We start from the raw sequence: 19,585 nt of genomic DNA, 5'->3' as shown, positions 1-19,585 counted from the left end.
GTGTATTTGCTAACATGATTTTCAAGAATTAGACTGAACTAGGTAAGATATGGACAAACACCAACAGTTTCAGAAGCAACATTTCTGAGGTTTGCAAGGAGCCTCAGAGTATACAGTAGAGATATGTGCAACTTCCACCCATCAAGTTTTCACTCTTTCCGTTTGCAAAGGAAGTTGGTAAACACAGCAAAGACTGGCAGACAAAAAAAGCCCTACCCTCAAGCAGCCTTTGTATTTGGGGCCAAGGAAAAAACCAAAAAAGCTCCCAAACTTAGGGGAAAAAAAAAGGAGAGGGGAGAAAAAGAAACACTTAATGCTTCTTGTCTGACAGTAACTTAATTGGGTTCTGTATACTCAGAGCCCCTTTATTCTTCCCCATATTACATTTCCTTTCTTCTGCTACAAGGAAGGAGAGGGGGAAAATGAACAACACTCCTTTATTCCTCCTCAGTCACCTCTTTTTGTTGTGATTAGTGTGGACAAACAGCAGTAGAGAATGGATCTTCCCAAAAGAGGATCTGTGCCAAATTCATCACAAATTGAGGTGAAGAGGAGGAATCAAAAACGTTTTTACTAAGTGTGTTTACCAACCAGATATAAATAGTATTCATTGCCATCAATTGTGAAATACAAAATTAATACAGAATGACTCTTCCAGATTCATGAATCAGATGACAAAAGGCAGACTTCTATTATCAAGACATCAAGATACAAATTTAGATGTGACTATGAATACCTTTGAGTTCAAAGACTAGTAATATTTGTGAGGAAAAAAAAATCTAGATACTTAAATAACATAACCCCCCCAAAAATTCTCTAACTACACATTCTGAAAAATTAACTCCTAAACTAAGAAGTTAGTGAATTCAGTAAATAAGATCCAGTACTACCATTTCTCAGTTTATTACTGTACTCTACATCTTTATTAACTGAAGTTAAGACAATGTCCCTCAAATTAGGAAATGTGCTAAGCCCAAACAGCCATTGAACCACACACCTGAAATAGGTTGGCAGCTCTAAATTAAGAATCCTCAGCAGGAGCACCACATTCTAAGGGGGAAAAAAAACAGTATACTCTGACAAAAGTTACTATTTGTCTTCTAACAATACTAGAATGCATATTAAAAAAAAAAAAAAAAGGCAATTTGACACCACAGTGCATGCTCTAATGTCTAATGCAGGGTATCTTTCCCACAGTATGTTCCTGTTGCCACCTGACCAGATGAACTATTTAATTTAGTGTATCAACTGAATTTTTAATGTTAACCTACATCTTCCTTAAGCCCATAGCCTTTTTCTGACTACTGACAGCTTCAGTTCCACTTCCATCTGCCACTGGCAGGAAAAGAATGTCCCTCAGGTGAAACCCTGATTGTAACCACCATTCTATAGCAGAGTTAGAAACCTAACAGCAGTCTGTGAATAAAAGTCTGGCTACACAGGTGTTGCTGGCAGGATACTATGAAAGTAAATAAGCTACACAAAGCACAGATAAGCTGAACTTCAAATACTAATGGAGAGAGGTGAAAAAAAAAAAGAACTAACAAAAAACCAACAGAAACCATAACAACAAAACAAAAACAGAACCAATTCAACGCAACCATCAAAAGCCTCAGCGAATCTCTAAGTGTGGTACTAACACTGCCTGCGGCTGAGAAGGGCAACTGGAAAAGCCTTTGAACTTCGGAACTACACGAAATCCACACGGGAGTGGGAAATTCACGGCTAGCACAGAACGCCAATGCTGTCACCCAGCTGCACTCGAGGACACCAGGGCACCCGAGGCCTGGCAGTGGCGGGCGGCAGCCCCAGCCCGTCCGGGAGCAGGCCGGGCAGCGCACACACAGAGAGCCGCCTCCAAGCGCTCCGCCAGGATCTCCCACTAACCCCAACAGGTCACGGCAGGGCCGTGCCCTCGTTACGCACCCCTCGCCACAGCCCCGAGCGATGAGCTGGCAGCGCTGTACCTCCCTCCTCCCAGCCCTGCCCGAAATATGCCCCCCCTCAAGACGACACGGGCCCGGGGAGGCGGCGGGGGAGCGTGGGGTGTATGCCCCGCCGCCATGGCGGACACCGCGCAGCCCCGGCAGGAGGGACGGAGGAAGGGAGACGAGCCACCGCCACCACGGCCGAGGGCCCGACTCCGACGGGCCACGGCACTGCCCCCCTCGCGACGCAGCCCCACAGGGACCCCTGCCCGGCTCACCCTGGTACTGCAGGTCGAGGAGCACGAGCAGGAAGGGCAGCGCGGAGCCCAGGCGCCCGGCCGAGGCAGCGGGGGACACCATCTCCTCCTCCGTGGCCGCCCCCGGTCCCGACAGTGGCGGCTCCAGCTCCTCCGGGCAGGGTCGTGGGCGACGCTGATTGGCCGCGCCGCGCGTGCCCGCCCCTGCCTGGCGCCCGCCGCCGGACGTGAGGGAGCGGCGCGAGCGTGCCCGCCCCGGCGCGTCGGCCCCGCCCCGGCGCGGCGCCTCACCGAACATGGCGGCGCGGCCGGCACGGGCCCTCAGCAGAGATGCCGGCGCCCCGCCCCGGCCGCCCGCTGAAAGGCGCACGGGGCGTGTGCCTGGCTGCGTCTGCATTTCGTCTCCTGTCTCTTTGCCCTCTCCTGCCCTCTCCTGCCCTGCTCGTCTTGACATCCCTTGAGTGAAAAGTAGTTAACGATTTGCCCAGAGAATTATAGAGACTGAAAATCGGACTGGGAAATACAGCCTTGCCTTATCACAGAAGCACAGAATTTCCTGAGTTAGGATCCATCAGGGTCATTGAGTCCAACTCCTGGCCCTCCACAGGACATCCCAGGAATCACACCATGTGCCTGAGAGAATTTTCCGAACACCTCTTGAGCTCTGTCAGGCTGGTGCTGTGACCACTGCCCTGAGGAGCCTGTTCCAGGGCCCAACCCTCTGGGGGCAGAACCTTTTTCTAATATCCAACCTAAACCTCCCCTGACACAACTCCAGGCCATTCCCTCAGTCCTGTCACTGGTCACCGCAGAGAAGAGATCAGTGTCTGCCCCTTCTCTTCCCCTCATGAGGAAGCTGTAACTGCAGTGGGGTCTCCCCTCAGTCTCCTCCTGGCTGAACAGCCCAAGTGACCTCAGCTGCTCCTCGTATGGCTTCCCCTCCAGGCCCTTTATCCTCATGGCCCTCCTTTGGACACCCTCTATCAACTTCATGTGTTTCTTAGATTGTTGCACTCCAAACTGCACACAATATTCGAGGTGAGGCCACACCACTGCAGAGTAGGACAATCACCTCCCTGTATTGCAAAGCAATATAGCTGAAATATAAAAACTCTTTCAAATGGATTCATCAAAATTGGGCTGGTTTCACAAACAAGTTCCTTCAGAATTCTTGAGTCTGGCATGAAAGGGTGGATGAGAAAGACTACACTAATGTTCAAAGTGCTGGAAAGATGGAAAGCTAAGGAATTTCTCCTGAGCTGCTGCTGGTAATATATAGTAACATCAGAGGGCGGCAATTAGCAAGGAATGACTCTTGAAGCTACTCATTGCTTCAGAGACAGTGAACTGAATAAGGTGACATTTGGTGGAGACAGTTATATCTGTGGAGGACCCAAGTTTGCTTAGAGAAACAACTGATAGATAGAATTTCATTAATGATCTCAATTCCAAAACCACCCAAATGAAAGTTTCTTGATCCAGGAATATAAAAGCAATATAGCAGACTGAACTGAGCAGACAATCACTGTTACAATATAGAAGCAATATAGGGACTGTTGTGTTGTATGCACAATCTAGTATGAACATAAAGGAGGAGGTGAGAGAGCATGATAACACAGAGGTAGTATTCTCAGGACTACTTCTAGTAAGAGGTTTCTCAGTCCTTGTACCTCGTTTTTGTTCTCACCTATGTACATCCCTGTCAGAAACTTAGCTGTGATGGAGCTAAATGAAATAGTAGTGTACATCTGCTTAACATGGGATTCTTGTTCCTGTAGGCTCATCTTTTGGGAATTTCACGTTTGGATTGGTGTTCACAGGAGAGAGCTGTGGGGAAATTCCTTTATCTGGGTTCCTTAACAGTAAATGGAAACAGAAAGGCTCCTGCTACCCACAGTTCAGCACAAGAACTTAATTTACATGCTGTAAACTTGCACTCGGAAAAGCTGATATTTGTCATTAGACTTGAAAGGGAGTGTGAGTGTCCAGTCCAGTCTTCTCAAGGGCAAGGGAGTAAAATATTAAATTTATGAAAATATGCCCTTATTAAAACATGTATTTTTTTAGGGCATAGAATATGTTTCAATTAAAATGGGACTCTGAAAATCAATACAATTTGCTTCAAATATTGAGATACTGTAATTTTTCTGAAATAAATAATTTTATTTTGAAAATATATGAAAAATGTTAACATTAATGAAATCTTCCTGTTTCTTGATTGAAGCAATTTCTGAAATTCAGTCTATTTCCATAACTAGTTTTGATTTCCCTGAAACTGGTTTTGGTTTACCTATCATTAATTACATATATTTTTCCCAGCTCAACTCCAAATTTCAAACCTCTGTGATACCAGGAAGCTATTTTGTTTCTCTTGAATGTCTCTGATTTTATAAACTGTGAAAAATACCACTGACAAAGTGCTGTGCTGTCACTGAAGGTGTTTGTTCTTACTTTATGTCTGCCAAAACACCGAACAAGCAAAGCTTGCACTTCCAAACACTTTAACCAGAATTTAGAGCATGTATGTGTGCAGCCTTACCTCTGCCTCCTCTAGCAGACATCTCCATACTCTTCCTTCCTAAGTGGATGTTCCCATCTCTCAAGACATTCATTCAAGCCACTGGCAACAGAACACCCCTCATGCAGAATTTTACAAGTTCTTGTATGCCATTGGTCTGTTGATGCCATCTAGCATCCTCTTTTACCCACCCAACTGCAGGCTGTTCTAGCCACATCAGTGAAAAACTACAATGTAGTGGTTAAAAAAAGAACAGATATATAATGTATGCCAATAAAAATTCATCTAGAGGTAGTTAAGTGTTAAAATTCAAGTACTTGCTTGTGTGACCTTTCTATTGCTGCAATTGCATCAATGGTTTCAGTGTCTTTGCAAACATTTCTCTATAGTTAATTCCCTCTGAGTCTGGAAGAAAGGAAGATAAATGAGCTGTCCATCTCAGTAAAATCCAGCTGGACTTGTTATGTAAAGAGAAATTTTTAAGATAAACTGTTTTATTGAAGATAAAAAAGATTTAATTTGAAAAGAGTCTGAAGCACCCAAACTTAAAAATAAAATTTATTAAAATACATAGAGCATTGTCTATTCAAACTACTTAATTGTGGCTGGTGGCATTTGTTGGATTGAAGGAGGTGACACAAAGGGGTCAGGAGAGTGTTTCATTCTACCTTTCTTTTAAATATTTTGTTTTCCTGTGATAAAAATACATAGATTATTTCCTCAGGTAAGCTGAATGATGGAAAGTTTGAACAAATGGAAGTATTATAGGTATTTGTCACGGTTTAACTCCAGCCAGCAACTAAGCTCACTTGAAAATTGAAAAATGGGCCATGGTGGGAACTGTCAGGAAGGAAAAGATTAAATAAACTAAGAATCTGGCTAGACTCATTATTATACTTGCACCATTCTGGTGAAGTCAGCTTTCCACCAGAGTTAATGATTACTTGTATGCGTCACTCTGAGAACGCTGTAGGAGAGAGGTTACTGAAGAGTGTATTTCTCAGTTCCCAAGACAGTTTGTCCACTGCCCTCTCAAATTAAAATATCTTGAACCACATGTGTAGTCCTCCTCCATAGTACAAAATAGACAAATAACTTTTTCACTTAACACATTGCATCACTGCTCTGGGGGCACTGCCAGGCCTGGCTGTCCCTGCCCAGCCTCCCTCAGTGCCCAGTACCTCTGCTACTCAGGCCATTTCCCAAATAGCCATTGCCCAGATGTCATCATATTTCACCCCACAATCAGAATACTCTCCTTTTTCTGCTCTCCAGTTGCTCCTCTATGTGCCTCATAAATACCTTGCAATGCTCTTAGCCCTCTCCTAGTAAAACCACACATGTTTTAGAAGAGTACTTTTGTCACCAAAAGGTATATAAGGGTAGAACTCAGCACTAATGTGGGTTAAAGAATACCCACCCTTGCCAAGTGAGGCTGTACCACCTACAGCAAGTAATTAAAGATTAATCAAGCTCTGGAACAAATTAAGAGTAAAAGAATGAAAGGGTGAGAACCACCCCTTCAGCATAAAAATCTTGGTTATATCTCATCTAAGGCCTGCTTGTGTATTTTGTATTAAACAGATACTAGAATAAGCAACCAAAATCCACATTTCTGCACACTTCATATACCACTCCCCTCATCAACTGAAGAGCATTTCCAGCATTTTTGCACACAGTTAGCATTTACTTTTATATAAAAACCACTTTCATAGTAAGAGAGATCCTTAGAAGGCATGCTGACCAGACTGTGGTGTTGTCATTAGGGCAGTCTAAGGGCATGGGGTATAAAATTTCTTGGGCACCCAAGGGCCTGCACTTGTTCATCTTGCTCTCTGAGTGCTCCAACTATTCACATAAACTGCTCATCAACTTATATTGCATATTTGCCTCTAGGGCTGACCCATAGAGTCTGTGACTGTCACACTGCAGGTTTTCAAAGTCCTCTCTTAATTAAGGTTTACCACACTAAAGCCTTCATAAAGCATCTTCTTCTGGCAATGCCTGCTTTAGTAGCCCAAGAGATGCATATCTACAGAAGTAAAAGTCATTAGTACTGAGGGCTGGATGTCCATATTTGATACATGTTCAGGTTTTCCTTCAGACTAGGCTGATCCTCTGGATTGAATACCCATGAGTGACTGAAGTGTGCTGAGGTACCCTTGGAGCATCAAAAATTGAAGCATCAAAAAATGAATTATTACCTCTTTCCTTAAAGCTGGTGTTCACAGCATATGTGCCCACGTCTACACCGTCGCAGCAGAATTTCATGGTTTAGAAAAGCAAATTGGTGTCTCAGTAAGTCTGTACTTTGGAAAACACAGTGGTGTCTCCCATGCCAAATGGAATTCCTAAATGAACATCAGGTATTGTAAATGTCTAATGATTACTTCCATCACTGAATTTACCGGCATTATTTATATTTAATACAAACTGAAATTTTCCTTGTGGCCACAAAGGCTTCACAGCATTTATAATTGAAAAACACAATTCAAAACCCTTACAGAGAAGAGGAATCAAATCAGAAGGATTTGAGGTAATCTGTAGCTGTTGGAATTATTCTATCTGCATGATACAATACATATTTTCATTGAAAATAACAACTTCACCTGACATTACTTCGTTTAAGATATCTGCAGGAAAACATACTCCCAGCCTTATCCTGGTACTGGAACATGGTGTTTTCCTGCAAACATCAGAAAACTCTCATGAAAGCTCCTCACCTCCTCCCGTTGGAGATTATCACTACGTTGGAAGTCGGTCCCTCGGGCTTCCCTCCAGCTCGGCAGGCAGGCGAGTCTCTGCAGCCCCACAAACCTCTTTCCAGCTCGGTGGGCAGGCAGGATGCTGCAGATCCCCAGACTCCGCTCCAGATCGGCGGGCAGATGGGATCCTGCAGCTCCTCAAGAACCCCTATCCATCTCGGTGGGCAGGCGGGCGCCTGCAACCCCAAACCCCCCATCCATCTCGGTGGGCAGGCGGGCTCCTGCAACCCCAAACCCCCATCCATCTCGGTGGGCAGGCGGGCTCCTGCAGCCCCAAACCCCCATCCATGTCGGTGGGCAGGCGGGCGCCTGCAGCCCCAAACCCCCATCCATCTCGGTGGGCAGGCGGGCTCCTGCAGCCCCAAACCCCCATCCATCTCGGTGGGCAGGCGGGCTCCTGCCCCCGCCCCACTGCTGCCCTCCCGCACCGCGCCGGCGGGGACTCCCCATCGCGCTAAGTTCGCTGCTCCACAGGTTTAAACGTGTCGTGTTCGGCGACTGCGTGGCGAAACGTGCCTTGAATTTCCAAAGGCAGCCTTTCCAAAGCTTGTTGTAACTTCCCTTACATTTTACAAAAAGGGAGAGAAAAGGCTGCTTCTCGGTCGGAGAGGCTCGGGACCGGATCAAGACAAAGGACATCCCGCCTGGGCATCAACATCTGCCGGGCAGGCTCTCAAGGAGCGAGAGTCGGCGAGCAGCGGGGGAGCCCTCGCCGGCCTCTGCCGCCGACCCCTCCGTAGCCGCCATCCGCGGGCGGCCTCGGGGCATCGGGGCCGGCACGGGACGGGCCCGGCGGAGGCCGGGGGGCGCAGCCGCCGCCCGCCGCGGCACCGCCGGTAACGGCCGGGGCGGGAGCGGCCGCAGCCCCGCCGCCCCTCCGCCCCTCCGCGCCCTGCGGCGCCCGCCGAGACCCGCGGAGCTGCAGCCGGAGGTGAGCGCAGGGGTGTCCCTTTCTGCCCCCCACCCCTGGCGCAGGAGGGTGGCAGGAGGCAGAGTGCGGAGCGGCCTCTCCCCTGGGGCAGGCGGGAGGGAGCGGCGAGGCGGCCGCGTTCCGGAGCGGAGCCCTCGGTTTTGGCAGGCAGATGGAACCCGGCTCGGGGCCTCCCGCAGGCCCGGCCGTGCTCGGCCGCCTCCCGGAGCGCCGGGTCCGGGCCTGGCCCGCGGACACCGCCGCGGGGAAGCGCCGCTTTTCCCCCGTGCCGCCCGTCCCGGAGAGGAGAGGTGGCCGGGGGAGCAAGCGGTGCCATCCTTGACCGAGGAGGCCTCGCGGGTGGGTGATGACCCTAAATTCCTCATGGGCACAGCTCCCAGAATAGAGTAAATCCGGCAGAAAGAAAAGGGGAAAAAGATCAAAAAGCACCGCCTTCGTCCGTACGTACTGCTTCTGTCTCCATCGAGATGCCTGGGCGGCTTGTGACTCTTTACAAGTTCGTGGTGCCCCTCCCATCCCTGGCAGTGTTCAAGGCCGGGTTAGATGGGGTTCCGAGTGACGTGGTCTACTAGAAGGTGACCCTGCCCATGGCAGCTGGTGGGAACTAGATGGTCTTTAAGGTGCATTCCAACAAAGACCATTATATGATGGATAGATGATGTACCACTGCAAGGTCACATTCAGTAAAAGCAGGTTTAGTTGGAGCAGCATGCTCCAAATCTGTATGGATATTCCTGACTAGATACATTGGTTGAGGAGAATAAGCTGTCCTCAGGCGTGGTTTACTTTGCTGGCTTTAAATAATGTTTGGTTATTTTTTTTCTAATTAAACCCATGCATCTGTCAATGAAAGGCCCTTATTTAATAGGTGCTTTTTCAGGCTTCTTCTGCTTGACACACAAAGTGGTAGCTTTCAAATTCACATGGTTTTTATGTAAAGAAATTTCTCCTATGTCAAATACACGAAGCACATATTGGGCTTAGATCTTTGGGAGTTAATTTCATTATGTGTAATATAATATATATATAATTTGATATACCTCAAAAAAAGTTAAATAGATTTCTTTGAAGATTTGCTGGAGACTCTGTTTGTGGAAAAGGAGGTGGCAAAAATATCATTCTTGCAGGAGAAGACTGCAATATTGCAAACAGCACACAGTACCTTTTCTAAATTAAAAACAAGTGGCCTGGTAAGTGATGGAAAAATCTAAATGGAACTGAACCTAGTGTGTAAGTGTGACCACTAGGCTTAAGGTTCAAGGTCCAAAAAGCAACAACCAACATAGAAATCTACATAAAACTAAGAGCTTGTAATTTGTGAGGGTGCTTGCGTTGGTGCATGTAGCAACATTGCTGGTATTTTTGTGGAAGTAGTTCTATATTGTGATTACTGGTAGATATGTTACTGTTTATATTGGAGAGGGCAATGTGATGAGAGGTGGGGTTCATTACAAGTTCCTAGGAGGCAAATGGAGGGAAATACTAAAGGGGAGTATGAACTATGTGGAGGAGCTGAAAGGGGACCGAGGAGGCCTAACATGATTAGGATCTACATGGTCTATGAGAAGAAGGTGAGGGAGCTGGGCTTCTTTAGTGTGGTGAAGAGAATAAAAGGGGCCCTCTAGTAGTGGCCTACAGATACTTGAACAATTGTGGCAAAAATATTCAAACCATTTTTTAATCTTGGTAATAGCAGATACTCAGCGAGACATTAAGAAAAATGTTTTCATCAGGAGGAGAGCACAGAAATGCAACAGGTTGTACAGGGAGGTCATGGATTGTCTGTTCATCTTAAATGCCACAGGTGATGTGAACTAGTGTGCGGCAGAAATTTGGACTGGACGATGATCACCAGAGGTCCCTTGAGAACATCTCTGTGAGTCTATAATGCATGTTGTAGAGGAATCCATGGAATGGAGTGTATGATCAGATATATATTGTGTGGCTGTTCTTGGAGAGGTATGTATATAGGAATGACCAAGAGGATGAGAAACTAAAATATGTGTGGAAGGGACTGAAAAGTTAAGGATGTATAAATGTGGAACATGGCAGTAAGGCAGACATAGCTAGGGGACTGAAATATTAAGAAATGGTAACAGAAAGAGCAGGTTTTTGGAGAAGAGTGGAATAGGTTAATTTTGTATGATGGAGGAGAAGGATGCTGCTGCTTAGAAATAGTGTTGGAAGCAACTGAGCAGGAGCAAGGGAAACACCAAACTGGGGAGCACTGGGGATTGGGATGGGGATATAGGCTGAAGTTGTTGGTTGCGTTGAAGAAAAGTATTTGTGCATGGATGGTAAAATAGGTGGTATAGATGGTAAAATAGGTGATATATGCAAGGCATGAGGTGCTTCATGGAGCTGAAGTGTTTGGCCTTGGTAGAATGAGACAGGAATGACAGATGTGGTGAGGTTGTGGGGTTATATGGTTGCAGGAGTGGGTCTGGTGTGTGCTGACACCAGGCAGAGGTGTGTTGATTTGATGAGTGACGAGAGCATGTGGAAGCGGCCTGCCAATTGTGACTGTGTTAAGGCGAGGAAGGTGTTTGCAAGCAGCCGACAGGTGTGTGGGCATTGGGAGGGATATGGAGTGGCACTGGAGAGATTGCATAGAGCTACCAGCTGAGGCACATGAGGGTGCAGCAGCATGAAGATGTACAGAGAAACGACATATGTATGAATCCTGATGGTGGGGAGGTGACAGGTGTTGTCACATCTGGGAGAAAGTTGAGTAGGCAAGGCTGGAGAAGGGCACAGGACAGCACAGGGGTAGAGGAGTGAGAAGGGTTGGAGTCAGGAGCAGCTCGGAGGAGGCACAGGATAGGGAGTCACTTTGATGCACTGAACGTGCAAGCAGCGTGGCATGTACAGACTTGGAGGAAGTGAAGGGAATGTGGAGAGAGAAAGCGTGTGCTGTGTAGCTGTGTCAAGGATGCATAAACATAAGAGCGGAGCCGAGGACACGTTTGTTGATGCGAGTAGCGTGTGAAGATGGTAAAGGATGCGCTGCGTGCGGGGCAACGGGAGCACCGGGACCCGCGGGAGAGAGCTCCCTAGCGCGGCGCTGCCAGGAGGCTGTGGAGGCGTCGCGGGAGGAGGATGTCGGGAGGGAGAAGGACGGGATTTGTGCCGAGCACGGAGCCGAAGGCAGGGCCGTGGGGCGGGGAGCGGCGGGGCGGGCGGGAGGCGGCACAGCCCGGCGTCACTGCCGCCTCCCGTCGCGCAGGCCGGGGCTGCTATAGCGACGCGGAGGACGCCGGCGCCGAGCGGAGCCGCAGGGACGGAGCCGGGACATGGTGAGCGCCGGGACGGGCGGCCGGGCGGGCGGGGCGGGGAGCGCCGGCCGGGGCTGAGCCGTGTCTCTCTCCCGCAGCCCTTCTCCCAGCGCACCTATCACCCGCCTGCAACCGGGCCCGGCGCGGGGCCGGCGGCGTTTCCCGCATTCCAGTTCCGCGTGCGGCACGAGAACCCGGACTGGCGGCGGCTGAGCACCGTGGACGTGGAGCGGGTGGCGCGGGAGGGGGACGTGGCGGTCCTGCAGGCGCTCCTGGAGCATGTCACCTTCTGCAACGCCGAGCGGGAGTGCTGCCCGCACTGCCAGGGCCCCGCAGACCCGCTGCTGCTGAAGCTGCTGCGCCTGGCACAGCTCTCTACCGAGTACCTGCTGCACTCCCAGGAGTACCTCAGCGCCCAGCTCGGCAGCCTGGAGGAGGCCCTGAGAGAGACACAGGCCCAGCGTGACCAGCTGGCCAAGGAGGTGGCACAGCGCTCGCAGGAGATCCAAGGGCTTAAGGAGGAATGCCGGCGGAGAAAGAAGATGATCAGCACCCAGCAGATGATGCTGGAGGCACGAGCCAACTACCACCAGGTGAGAAGAGAGGGCCTGGTGGCCCAGTCACCCACACCTTGTCAGCTCTGAGCCTGCTGGGATGGGCAGCAGAGCAGCCCCACTCTGCTGGGATGCAGTTGCTTGCTGGGTGACAGGCTGGAGCTGCAAGAACCAGTGACCTTGCAAAAGGAAGTGTCTTGCTGGCACTTGTTTTCCATCTGTGTTTCAGAGACTCTTGGGAGAATGCTACATCATCTTTAACAAATCCTCTCTTTACTAACATATGCTCTTTATTCTTGGATTTGCTTTAGATGCTTCTGGAATGTCAGATACACACACATACAAAACCTATGATAAAAGTTACTACTTTGTTGTGTTGCTGTCTTTCCTTGTCTGCCAACTGCGTGGTCAGAAAACACACAGGACAAAAGCATTGGAACTGATGCTGAACAGTAATGTAGTGTCTGTGAGAAGTCACTGTCCTGCACTGATGTTCTCCAGGCACAAAGTTTCTGCTTGTGTGTGTGACTCAGAAGTGACTCAGGCAAGATGGTAAAGAGCTTCAGTGAGTTAGCTCAGCTCTGATTCCACAACAATATGTTCCTAAAGGGTCTTTCTTAAGAACCTTAATACACAGCTGTTCTGACTGACAGTGTCACGGCCCTCTGTTTAAATTGGGAGGGGTTTTTTGTCTCACTACAATGGTGTGGTCGTTTGGTCTAAGTATTTTTCAGCATCAGCATTTTCAGGTTTTGGGAATGCAAATTTCAGCTTCAAACGTAATCTGAAGTCTAAAGGGTACACTGGACACAGACTTGACGTGATTTCAGGCTAGCCCTCTATGTTTAAAGTTACAGGCAAAGTTCAATATTTAAGACATCAGCTAAGTTGGCTCAAGTGTTTCTATAAGGGAAAAGGTACCTTATGTCCCAAGAGTAGAACTGTACATGAGGCAAGGTTCATGCATTCAAGTGTTAGTCTCGAGGACAAGCTGCTGATATGGTATTATTTAAAAAAAACCTTTATGCAACTCTCAAAGCAGTTTGTCCTGTGTTGCAAAAGATAAAAGTGTCATTTTATTTGTAAACTTAAATAGTTCTCACACTGTGATTGCCAAATGTTATCAAATTTTCCGGAAATATTTGTAGCCTGCACCTGCCTTTGTGGAAGCTGAAAAACATGGTAGTTAACTTGTCTCATTGCTAATCTGTTCAATGGCATTTGCAGTAAAACAGAGATGGAAATCTATTTCCCATTTGTAATTTGATTTCATATAAAGTAAACTTCTGATCTCCCCTCCCCCCTTTCATTCTTCTATTTCTTTTCTCTAGAAGTTATTTAAGTTCACATGAGAAAAACGAGTTCAGGAAATGATGTTGAACAATACCTGAAGTTCTACAGTGTTTTCAGGATTCTGAGTTTGTATACCAAAATAATTTAAACTCTTCCCAGTGTTTGTAAATGCAGGGTAGTAGTATGATCAGTAAACAACAGCTCTGTGATATTTATCTGTGCCATGATCTTCGTTGCCAGATAAGAGGGGCTTTTCTGATGTTCCTGAGAGGGTAGTTCAGATTCCATGCCCTCAAAGTCTTGGATGTTTTGCAAATAAGCCTGTTACTTGTTTACAAATAAGCCTTTTTTAGCAGAAGTGCACTTTACAGCTAATGTAAATGTTTTGGAATTCAGCTGTAATGCCTTTAATCCAAGATCAATATAAATTTAACCATGAAATGCTACAATAAAATGGTACTGATACCTACAAGTCATAAATTTAAGTACCTTCATGTGAGTAATACAAATTTAATTTAAAATAATATTTTTCACTTTTTTGATACTTTGTTCAGAAATCTTACATTCTCATGTATAATGTGGGCATAAAGTGCATGTTGTAGTTAACACTGAAAAGTAGTTGCAAGAAAAGTGTTACATAATTCAAAACTTAAATGTTCCCTATGTTACTCCTGTCTCCTGCAGTAAGAGCTTTCTTTCACTTCCAGCAAGTCAAACTGACATGAAGTTTGTGCTTGAATGGATAACATTATTTCACAGCCAATTTAGTTCTGTAAATCATGTGCAATCTGTTACACTGTAAGCTCCCTCTTGGTTGGCAGTAATGCTTTGCTGCCATATTATATCACTTTATTTTGGTTTTATAGTAGGTCTTGCATTTGCTGAACAAAATTTGTCTTAATTATTCATGGCTTTAGTGTTTGCTGAAAAGTGTGTTTTATAGGATACCCAACTACCAGCGGCAGCATTTTAAATATAATATGAAATTTGGGAATCCCACATAACCACAGAATCATTTAGCTTGGAAAAGACCTCTGAGATCATCAAGTCCAACCTTTGACTGATCAACATCTTGTCAACTAGACCATGGCACTAAGTGCAGTGTTCATTTATTTCTTGAACACCTCCAGAGTGGTGACTCCACTACCACCCTTGGCAGTCCATGACAATGTTTAACCACCCTTTTAACGAAGAAATTCCTTCTGATGTCCAGCCTGAACCTTCCCTGTCACAGCTTGAGGCTAAGTCCTCTTGTCCTGTCACTTGTCACCTGGGAGAAGAGGCTGACCCCTGTGTAATTATACCCTCCTTTCAGGCAGTTGTAAAGAGTGATAAGATCTGAGCCTCCTTCTCTGCAGGCTGAACACCTCCAGCCCCCTCAGATGTTCCTGGTAGATCTTACTCTCCAGACCTGTTCCATTGCCCTTCTCTGGACATGCTCCAGCAGCCTAATCTCCTTCTTGTAGTGAGGGGCCCAGAACTGGACACAGGATTTGAGGTATGGCCTCACCAAGGCTGGGTATAGAGGGATCATCAGTGCTCTGGTCCTGCTGACCACACTACTGCTGATACAAGCCAGGGTGACACTGGCCTTCTTGGCCACCTGGGCACACACTGGCTCATGTTCAGCAGCTGCTGGCCAACACCCTGTGGTCCTTTTCCACTGAGCAGCTTTATAGACACTGCCCCAAACCTGTAATGCTGCAGGGAGTTTTGTGGCTGAAGTGAAGGACCTGGTGCTTGGTCTTGCTGTACCTCATAAAGTTGGCCTCTGTCCGTCAATCCATCCTATCCAGATCCTTCTGCGGAGCACTCCTACCCTCCAGCAGATCCTGTTCAATGGTGTTGTCTGCAAATTTACCTAAGGTGCATTCAATCCCTTCATCCAAATCATCAATAAACATATTAAACTGGGCTGTCCCCAACACTGATCCCTGGGGACATGACAGTGACCAGATGTCAACTGAATGCGACACCACGACAATCTCTGGGCCTGGACATCCATCCAGTTCTTAACTCAAAGAGGGCACCTGTCCAAGCATGAGCTGCCAGCTTTTCCAGGAAAATGCTATGGTAGGTGGTGCTGAAGACTTTGCTGAAGTCCAATAGGCAATATCCATAGCCTTTCCCTCACCCACTAGGTGGGTCACCTGGCAATAAAAGGATCAGGTTAGTCAGGCAGGACCTGCCTTTCCTAAACCCATGCTGGCTGGGTCTGATTGTTTGGTTGTCCTCTATGTGATCACACTGAAGATGATCTGTTCCAGAACATTGCCAGGCACCAAGGTTGGGCTGACAGGCCTGTAGTTCCCCAGATCCTCCTTCTGGCATTGATTATGGTGACAAGATCTTGAACCTATTAAGCTGGTTTCTTACTGTCATATCACACTGATAAGTAAGATGACTTTTTTGTCTGAGTTTTGTTAAAATATATTTATTTGAAAAAAAAAGTATGAGATAGAGGTAATTAATGACCCTAAAGTGATGAGGGGCCCTCATGTGTATGTTACAGGGTTTCTAGATGCAGCTTCTGTCCTTGTACAACCCACCTATTTTTAATATATTCTGAACGTTAGTAGAATGTATTTTAAAGGTGAACAAAAAGGATATTTCAAAAAGGGTGGGATCCAAATTTGACTTGGAATTTATATTCAAAGCTAGTAGGTTAATTATAGAAACAGTAATTGAAAGAACTTTGTGCTTCAGAAGGATTCTAGGTGGCATACTAATGTAATTAACATATCTTTTCTTACAAAATTGTGTACTGCTACTTTACCTTGGTTGAAATGTCTGGTATTTTACATGTCCTTTGAGAATTGCCATCTTACAACTCATATACTCAAACCCATCATTACTGGTTTTCTCCAGCTGTGTGGTGCTCTACTTTGTGGTGTTGCATGAATCTTAAGAACACCTGAGCTACTGGTTGGCTGAAGTCTGTGTATTGTGCTGAAAAGGGTTGTCATGCCTTTTCTTTATAGTTCTCTACCTATATATATGAATACTTATCTGTGGTTTATACCTGAATTTGAACTTGCTTGGCCAGAGTGTGTTCTGTTCAGTTTGTGCAGTGCCTAGCACAATCAGATTCTTGCTCATGACCATCACTGTGAAATGTTAAATATCATTAATATACTAATGACTTTACAATAACTGGGTACCATGAGAATTTTTGTTCTTATTCTTGTGAGATGGAATTTGTTAAAGTTACCTTCTTTTTACATTTGAACAAAATGTAATAACCTGTTCAAAACCTTAACCACTGTATTTACCAAAAAAGATGTTACTAATGTTTTTTTAACTGTTTTTTTTCTTATTTTTTTGTAGTGCCCATTTTGTGAAAAGGCTTTTATGACCTATTCCTTTTTACAAAGTCACATTCAAAGACGTCACCCAGGGGAGTCTGAGATCGGTATGTACTTTAATGTTATCCAAAAAATTGAGAGAGGTGGTTTAGAAAAGTGTAAATACAGTGAGGATGTGCCATCCATGATTTTGTGTAACTTGGAAGAAAAGTTTTTACTTTTAATTTTTGAGTGGCAGATCCCAGTTTGTGTGAATGCAAGTGCCACTGACTGATACAATGTATTGGGCAACATATGTTTCAGTCTCTGGAAAATAGTTAACAAAAACCTATGTGCCATATCTGCAGCATCTTTTCAAACTAGCATTTCTGTTAAATACTTTAGCCAGTAGGACATTTCAGAGCACAGTTCCTCTTTAGGCATGTATGTTAGGAAGGCATGGGTAAAATGAACAAGCTGCACTAAGGAAAATAAATTTTGCAAATATATAATAATTATAAATACATGAATAGTCCACCCCACCTGAAATCAGTTTGAATAGAATCAGGGTCTCCTGAACTAAAGTGACTGTAAAATGTAGTGAGAAAGAGAAACTGTTAAGAACAGTCTAACTTCATCTATCTATGATACTCAAGGTTGCTTTACCACTAAGTTGCATACTTTTTTCTCTCCTCATTAAAAGATGTTTAGTTTGAAAAACAATGATGTCAAAGTTTCTTTCATTCATATCTAATTTCTTTCCTTCCTGCTAGGCTGCATGCTTATGATTTATTGCTAAGGACAAACAAGTATTGACAAGTAACAGTGGTTAGAATAAGAGCAAGTTAGGAAAAAAGGAGCATTTGGGAGGAGAAAAAGTGGGAAGAATCTAATGAGGTCTGAAGTATAGCTTGTCAGGCAAATGAAACAGCAGCAAGAGTGAGAGGGGTCTGATTAGGCAGCTAATCAGAGGAAGTGTGAATATATTTTAAAAAGAAAGAAGCTCTTGTGCACCTTACACTTGATAAAAATGATAGTGTAAGATGCTGCAGAAACAGTTGAAGTTATTGTTGTATAAAAGCCTGAAATGGCTCTCTGGGGAAAATATCCCATTCAGTTATTTCTGAAATAATATTCAGATTCCCAGATCATGGGCAAGTAAATAATTGGTAAATTGATAAAATGTTTCATGGTTGAAGATTGTTGTGATTTTTGCACATTTTAACATTTTTTGTTTGATATTCCCCCAGTTCTGTCCACATAAATAATTTGTTGTATTCCAACTGGACTCCTTACAAAGGTTATTTAGAATAAACTTAACCTAAGAGATTGAATAACTGAGGTTTACTTCGTCCTTTGTACATCCTTTTTATGAGCCTGTGTTGCTTAAATTCCTTTGAAATTAGATTATAGAATACTTTTTCATGTAAATATTTATTGAACTATTTCACATGTAAGTGGTACAAGTATTTGAGGGTAAGTTAGCAGTCCAGAAAATATATGTATTTAAAAGCATCTATGGAGAATCATGGTAGTGGGAGGGAATATGGTCTAAAAAAGTCACACTTTGTGATAATGTTACTGAAACCCTAGAAATGTATTTGCAGTAAGTATTACAGTTCCAGCAACAAATCTTCTTAAAATCTGTGTTCCTTTCAAACAGAACAGAAGAAAAAAGGAAATATAGAAAAACTGCAGGATGAGATTGAAAAACTGAAGGAGCAGTTGCAGCTCACCAAGTCCCAGTTAGAGTTTGAACAACAGGCTAATTTGGCCAGGTTGTCTAAGGTAATACTTACTAAGTAATGTGAATGTCTCAAAAGAATTAGCACTTTGAACTGTGTTCACTCAACCCACTGAATTACTGGATTTCCCAAAGTTGAACACTTTCAAGATTCAGCTGGCCAGGGTCCTGGGCCACCTTGTCTAGTTTGTGCTGTCGTCAAGAAAGGCTGGACCAGATTATCCTGGAGGATAATCCAATCTGATCCTTCCAACCTGATAGTCTATGATGGATGATTGTTTTCTTCCTTGTTTTCAGAGGAAACCCTGATCTTATGTAAAACATGGAGTGTTGTTTTCCATGATCTCAGCTTCAGACTTCTCTTTCTTCAGTCCTTTTGTTCCTCCTTTCTTGGAAGTGTTCAGCTTCCATTTTCAAAAGTCCTGAATGGCCAAATCAAAAGCTGCTAGAGTTTCACTTAGGAGTGCAGGTACTGTCAGAATAATGGGTCTTGGCCCTATGTGGACATGTGGAAGGTATTCTACTCATTCTTTCTGTGCCTAGCTTTTGAGAAATACATCTATAACGTATTTCTCCTGCCCCCAAAGCATTGTTTTGCTTATGAGGTGGAACTTGGAGTATTCATAACACATTCATTCATAACAATGTAGATTTTTTGGTGCCTTAGGGGCCTCTTTTGAAGTCACTTGTCTTAGCTGAGACTCCTAACTGCAAGGGGACTACCTGAAATGTCCTGAAGCTACAGTCGGCAGTGTTACACAACAAGAAGCTTTCAAAACTTCTCTGTTTTTCTGGGATGTCAGGGAAGATAGAAATGTGTGGTGTGACTGGTTACAGTTTGTCTGCCATGACTGACATCCACTGTCAATTCAGGTGGCACAATGTTATTGTCTTTTGATTGAAAGAGCAGAAGATCTTATCCTTGATTGAAGGATACAGATGATCCCATTCTTCCTAGTTGTACAATGATTGCATATTATAGAGAACAAATTCAGAGTGAATGCTGTGATGGAAAAATGTTGGTGTTTCCTAAAAG

The 19,585-nt window shown here is 45.1% G+C and overlaps 2 protein-coding genes across 2 annotated transcripts in view; one reads left to right on the top strand and one right to left on the bottom strand.

Annotated features, from left to right (window-relative positions):
- The window catches only part of DNAJC3 (DnaJ heat shock protein family (Hsp40) member C3), a 29,961-nt gene extending 27,614 nt beyond the window's left edge, over window positions 1-2,347 (bottom strand). The window contains exon 1 of the mRNA XM_066545113.1: window positions 2,207-2,347. Coding sequence (XP_066401210.1) covers window positions 2,207-2,288 — 82 coding nt within the window. The 5' untranslated portion in view covers window positions 2,289-2,347. The remainder of the gene's footprint in view (window positions 1-2,206) is intronic.
- Window positions 2,348-9,497: 7,150 nt separating this feature from the next.
- DZIP1 (DAZ interacting zinc finger protein 1) overlaps window positions 9,498-19,585 on the top strand; it is a 37,790-nt gene continuing 27,702 nt past the window's right edge. Inside the window, exons 1-5 of the mRNA XM_066545111.1 lie at window positions 9,498-10,275; window positions 11,626-11,695; window positions 11,773-12,267; window positions 16,849-16,933; window positions 18,469-18,593. Coding sequence (XP_066401208.1) covers window positions 11,693-11,695; window positions 11,773-12,267; window positions 16,849-16,933; window positions 18,469-18,593 — 708 coding nt within the window. The 5' untranslated portion in view covers window positions 9,498-10,275; window positions 11,626-11,692. The remainder of the gene's footprint in view (window positions 10,276-11,625; window positions 11,696-11,772; window positions 12,268-16,848; window positions 16,934-18,468; window positions 18,594-19,585) is intronic.

Source organism: Molothrus aeneus, chromosome 2 (genome assembly GCF_037042795.1).
Source record: "Molothrus aeneus isolate 106 chromosome 2, BPBGC_Maene_1.0, whole genome shotgun sequence".
NCBI lineage: Eukaryota > Metazoa > Chordata > Aves > Passeriformes > Icteridae > Molothrus > Molothrus aeneus.
This window is presented reverse-complemented; position numbering and strand designations above follow the sequence as displayed.